The 6,000-nt window shown below is 40.1% G+C and overlaps 1 protein-coding gene across 3 annotated transcripts in view; it reads left to right on the top strand.

The window, feature by feature from the left end:
• heca (hdc homolog, cell cycle regulator) overlaps positions 1-6,000 on the top strand; it is a 28,865-nt gene that overhangs the window by 19,228 nt on the left and 3,637 nt on the right. For all 3 annotated transcript variants that reach the window (XM_061886356.1, XM_061886357.1, XM_061886358.1), the window contains exon 3: positions 74-240. In XM_061886356.1, coding sequence (XP_061742340.1) covers positions 74-240 — 167 coding nt within the window. The remainder of the gene's footprint in view (positions 1-73; positions 241-6,000) is intronic.

Below are 6,000 nucleotides of genomic sequence, written 5' to 3'. Positions count from 1 at the left end.
ACAATGACCACAAAAAGGATGTTGTCTACAAGTCGAAGATTAATTGTGCAACTTACTCGCTGTTGTCTTGTAGGTTCATCCTGTCCACCCTGAGCGCGAGCCAGAGGAACGTGGTCAACTGTGCGCTGTGTCACCGGGCACTGCCGGTGTTTGAACAGTTTCCGCTGGTGGACGGCACCATGTTCCTCAGCCCGTCACGCCACGATGAGATAGAGTACGACGTTCCGTGCCACCTGCAAGGTCAGACCCGGTTCAGAGCATTGTGTGCGATTCTTTTATTTCATTTGCTGATTATACTGTAAACTCTTTAGCAGTTTTGGGGGAATTTTGTCTATCATTCACAATCCCTAAGTTTTTATACATTTTAAGTTTTTAAATACGACAAGTACAAGGTGGCCAACAATGCAACTAATGACCGTACATTACTCTGCCCTTTAAGTCCTATAATAAAAACTGTCAACAATACTACAATTACATCTCGTCACCTGAATATTAACTAAGAATTAGTGTTATTGTTATTATAAGTGCTAACGCAGGGGAACTATTTTAGTGGCGCCGTGATCACTAACTAGCTTATGATTTTACATTACCATATTAGCGAGCTAGTAAAAGTTAATTCTAGATCAGGGGTCGGGAACCTTTTTGGCTGAGAGAGACGAAAAGCCAAATTTTTCAAATGTATTTCCGTGAGAGCCATATAATTTTTTTTTTAACACTGAACACAACTAAACGCGTGCATTTTTAAGTAAGACCAACATTTCTAGAGTATAATAGGTCTGTTATTCTTTGTAATAACATTGTTATTCTGAAGCTAACTGTGGAGGGGGCGTGGCCTGCGGGCCTGCAGAGACAGGTGCGTAGACGGCCCACCTGGGCCTTGTTATCTAATCACCTGTCGCTCTGTTATAAGCAGCAGCCAGGAGGAGAGATGGGGTCAGGGCTGGAAATACAATTGCTGGAAAACAACTGAGAGACTTATTGAAAAATAAAACAATATTGTAACCCTGAAACAGGCTCTCATGTCGGTGCTTGGGTGTCTGAAGAACCTCCACGAGGGCAAGCCCCACACTAACCAATAATAACTTCTTGAACGGATGGATGGATTAAAAATGCATGAGAATGTTTTATATTTTGAACATTATTTTTAACATTGTGATTACAAGTGAAATTATTCATTACTTATCGTTTTAAGCAACATCAGCTCAGATTTATCTGAGAGCCAGATGCAGTCATCAAAAGAGCCATATCTGGCTCGCGAGCATAGGTTCCCTACCCCTGTTCTAGATTATAAACCACGCCTCCCACCTGTATAGTAGAAGGCTGTTGTTACGGCGTGGTCGCATTTTATTGCGCGGATCATTCTGCCAAGATGCAGACGGAAACTCCGGAGGCAAAGTGCAGGCAAGAGGATGATTTATTTTCATTAATCAGGCAGGAACACTAAAATACAGAAAAGTGTTCTGACAGCAAGGGAGCCGTGGTGAAACCTAGCACATGAACTAGAATCAAGAATCATAGAAATACTCAACGCAACGTTTTGCAGGAGACAGCCTGACTGATTGTGGCGAAAAACAGGAATACAAGTAGCTCTCTGATTAGTGCCCAGGAGCAGGTGAGCGTCCCGAACACTAATCAGAGGCAGGTGAAACTAATCAGCACCCATTGTAACCAAAACACACAAACCCAGGGGTGCTGAAACAGAACCAAGGTAGTAAAAACTGGACAAAAATGAGCCGGGCAACGGGTCATAACAGTTGTGGCCTTAAACCGAGAAGTTTCCAGCAGGCACAAGACATTAAAACAGGGGTAGGGAACCTATGGCTCTAGAGCCAGATGTGGCTCTTTTGATGACTGCATCTGGCTCTCAGATCAATCTTAGCTGACATTACTTAACACGATAAGTAAGGAATAATTCCGCATGTAATCACAGTGTTAAAAATAACTATGTATCAATCAATATTAATTAATAATTAATTAATAATAATTAATAGTAAGAAGTATTTTATTTATTAGTGGTTAGCGTCAAAATACGAATGTTATTGAAAAGAATAAGAGACTTATTGTACTCTAAACATGTTGGCGTTACTTAAAAATGCACGCATTTCGTTGTATTCAGTGTTAAAAAAAATATTATATGGCTCTCACGGAAATACATTTTAAAATATTTGGCTTTCATGGCTCTCTCAGCCAAAAAGGTACCCGACCTCTTCATTAAACCAACGTTGAGAACTTTTTTTTTCTTTATGTTGAAAAGGTTCATTTAGCCCTGTGGTCCCCAACCACCACACAAGAAATTAAAAAAGAAAAGAAAAAAAAAAGTGTTTTTATTTATCTATTTATTATTAAATCAACATCTTTCTGTGTGGAGTTTGCATGTTCTCCCCGTGAATGCGTGGGTTCCCTCCGGGTACTCCGGCTTCCTCCCACCTCCAAAGACATGCACCTGGGGATAGGTTGATTGGGCCCTAGTGTGTGAATGTGAGTGTGAATGTTGTCTGTCTATCTGTGTTGGCCCCGCGATGAGGTGGCGACTTGTCCAGTGTGTACCCCGCCTTCCGCCCGATTGTAGCTGAGATAGGCGCCAGCGCCCCCCGCGACCCCGAAAGGGAATAAGCGGTAGAAAATGGATGGATGGATAAATCAACATAAAAAACACAATATATACATTATATATCAATATAGATCAATACAGCCTGCAGGGATACAGTCAGTAAGCACACATGATTGTATTTCTTTATGGAAATAAATAAAAATAAAATATCCCCCGGTCCGTGGGACAAATTTTCCAGCTACAAAAAGGTTGGTGACCACTGATTTAGCCTTCTGACGTGTATTTATCAATAGGTTGACTTAGAATAGAATAGAATAGAATAGACTTTATTGTCATTATATTTGCATATAACGAGATTAAAGACTCCAATTTAAGGTGCGGTTGTGGGAACGAATATGGGGTAAAATAAATAACACATGAGGTAATAAAGGAAAAACTAACAATTGAAATAAACAGACTACTTCAATTGTTAGTTTGACTTTGACTTTATTGTCATTATATGTGCATATAACAAAATTAAAGACTCCAACTTAAAGTGCAGTTGTGGGAACAAATATGGGGTAAAATAAATAACACAAGACAAAACTAACAATTGAAATAAACAGACTACTTCAATTGTTATTGTTTCCTTTATTACCTCTTGTGTTATTGTTTTTACCCTATATTTGTTCCCACAACCGCACCTTAAATTGGAGTCTTTAATCTCGTTATATGCAAATATAATGACAATTAAAAATCTATTCTATTCTATTCTATTTATAAATACACGTCAGTAGGCCAAATCAGTGGTCCCCAAACTTATATAGGCTAGTAAGGTAAAATGTTGTACCTGACAAGTTTCGGCTACCTTGCTTCTGCAGCCTTCATCAGAGGTGTCACGTGATGTTAGCGTGACGTTGTCTGTGACTGTTATATGCATTGTTCCATCCCACCTGAAGTGGTGGAATGGCGGCGTCTCCTGGTGTGCGCCTGGGGTAGGGCGGGGCGCCCCCTGTCTTCTGGATGTCTACCAAGCGGCGAACTTTGTTGAATCAGGTTCTGACGTTGAGCAACTCAAACCTAACGTTGAAACAACCTGCTTTTCAACGACGTTTAATCAATGTTTGGTTCCGATGTTGATTTGACCATTGAATGTTGGTCATTTAAATCAGTGGTCCCCAACCAACCGCTCTATTGGTACCGGGCCGCAGAATAATTTTTTATTAATTTTAATTATTTTTTAATTAAAAAAAAAATATTTTTTTGTTTTTATTAAAACGACATAAACAACACATGATACACTTACAATTAGTGCACCCACCAAAAAAAACCTCGCTTTTTCATGACAAAAGAAAAGAGAAAAAAATAAATAATAATACAATTGTGAGGACTGGTGGGCATGGTAATGCCGGGTTTGTCCCTCCGTGGATGCGATGACGTGAACACAACAAAAGGTAAGATCTTAAAATATTTATTTAACAAAAAGAGAGCTCTGAACAGAAATGCTGGAGCTAATAAAAAGGCAAACCAAAAACGCTAGTATGAAAACTAGGAAATACAAACAGAAAACTAAACTTGGCATGAAAGCACAAACGAGAAAACAAATCATCAGTATGACAACTGGAATAATCAAGTGGCATAGCATGAGAGCTAGCGAGAATAAAAGTAGAAAAAGTAGCAGTTGTCACTAGTTGCATGAGAGCAATTTATGAACCCAGGAAGAAAAGAACAAAGAGGCTGTCTTAAATAGGAGGGTGATTAGACAAAACAGGTGTGTGTGGACCGGGATTGGCAGGTGGACTGATGAGTTACCATGGTGACAGGCTAAACAGGAAATAAACAGTCACTTGACGGAGTGTGATACCAGAAAGGAAAAATAACTAATATGTCTAGATACGAGCAGCGGATCGCAACAACAATAAAATCCCCCCACACCCCCGCCGGGCCGCAGGACAAATTATCAAGCGTTGACCAGTCCGCAGCTACAAAAAGGTTGGGAACCACTGATTTAAATGATAAATGGGTTGTATTTTATTAGCGCTTTTCTACCTTCTAGGTACTCAAAGCGCTTTGACACTACTTCCACATTTACCCATTCACACACACATTCACACACTGATGGAGGGAGCTGCCATGCAAGGCGCTAACCAGCACCCATCAGGAGCAAGGGTGAAGTGTCTTGCTCAAGGACACAACAGACGTGACGAGGTTGGTACTAGGTGGGAATTGAACCAGGGACCCTCGGGTTGCGCACGGCCACACTACCACCGCGCCACGCCGTCCCATTTCCTAACTTATACACTACAACACTAACACGACGTTGAAAAAGCAGGCTTTTTGACGACGTTTATTCAATGTCAGGTGGTGACGTTGTTTTGAGCGTTGAAATTTGCTCATATGCCAAACAACAACGTGGATCCAAGGTTATCTCCGTTTAAAAAATACAACTATTTTGCAAAGTCAGTTCTAAAGGACACGGATGTATAATCAACGTTGTATCAATGTCTTGTGTCTGCTGCGATGGTCAACTTCGACATGCAACTTAGAGCCGGCAATGGCGAGAGACACGAAAAGAAGCTTGTTTGCTGCCACCTACTGGGACTCTCCAACAATTACCTGTGATGCTGTAACTACCAAATGCTCAAATTATATTTTCTGCAACTCTTAATAGTTGTATAAATGCTACATGCTGACATTATGCTTCTATTTAAAGACAAATAATAACAATATAGCATAAAGATAAAGCTGTGAGCTTGGCTCCTCGGCTTCTCTCCGAGACACTGCGTGTTCACCGCAGCCATCCGACCTCGAGGTATGGCTTTACAATCTTTAAAGTCTCACTAAAGCAGTATTAAAACAATAAGCATATGAGGGGTCTTCCAGAATTATCGTAATAAATGTGTATAAAGACATCTGAATCGCTCACAATGCAATCACCTTTTTATTCTTTTTACTTTATTTTATTTATTAATTTTTTCTAGTGCTTTGCTATCTATATCCTCATTATAAACAATGTGAAGATGTGAGGAGCCCTCACGCGGATGATGTCATCGTCTGCGACTTCCAGTACAGGAAAAGGCTTTTTTGTTAGCGACCAAAAGTTGCGAACTTTATCGTCGATGTTCTCTACTAAATCCTTTCAGCAAAAATATGGCAATATCTCGAAATGATCAAGTATGACACAGAGAATGGACCTGCTATCCCCGTTTAAATAAGAAAATCTCATTTCAGTCGGCCTTTAAGTCAACATAAAAAACACAAGATACACTTACAATTAGTGCACCAACACAAAAAACCTCTCTTTTTCATGACAAAAAAACAACCCCCACCCGGGCCGCGGGACAAACTATCAAGCGTTGACCGGTCCGCAGCTACAAAAAGGTTAGGGACCAATGCTTTAAAAGATTTGGAACTGACGATTTTTCATATTTTCATATGAAGACAATACTTTTTTTGCATGAGTCTACAAT

This window comes from Nerophis ophidion, linkage group LG24 (genome assembly GCF_033978795.1).
Source record: "Nerophis ophidion isolate RoL-2023_Sa linkage group LG24, RoL_Noph_v1.0, whole genome shotgun sequence".
Taxonomy (NCBI): Eukaryota; Metazoa; Chordata; class Actinopteri; order Syngnathiformes; family Syngnathidae; genus Nerophis; species Nerophis ophidion.
This window is presented reverse-complemented; position numbering and strand designations above follow the sequence as displayed.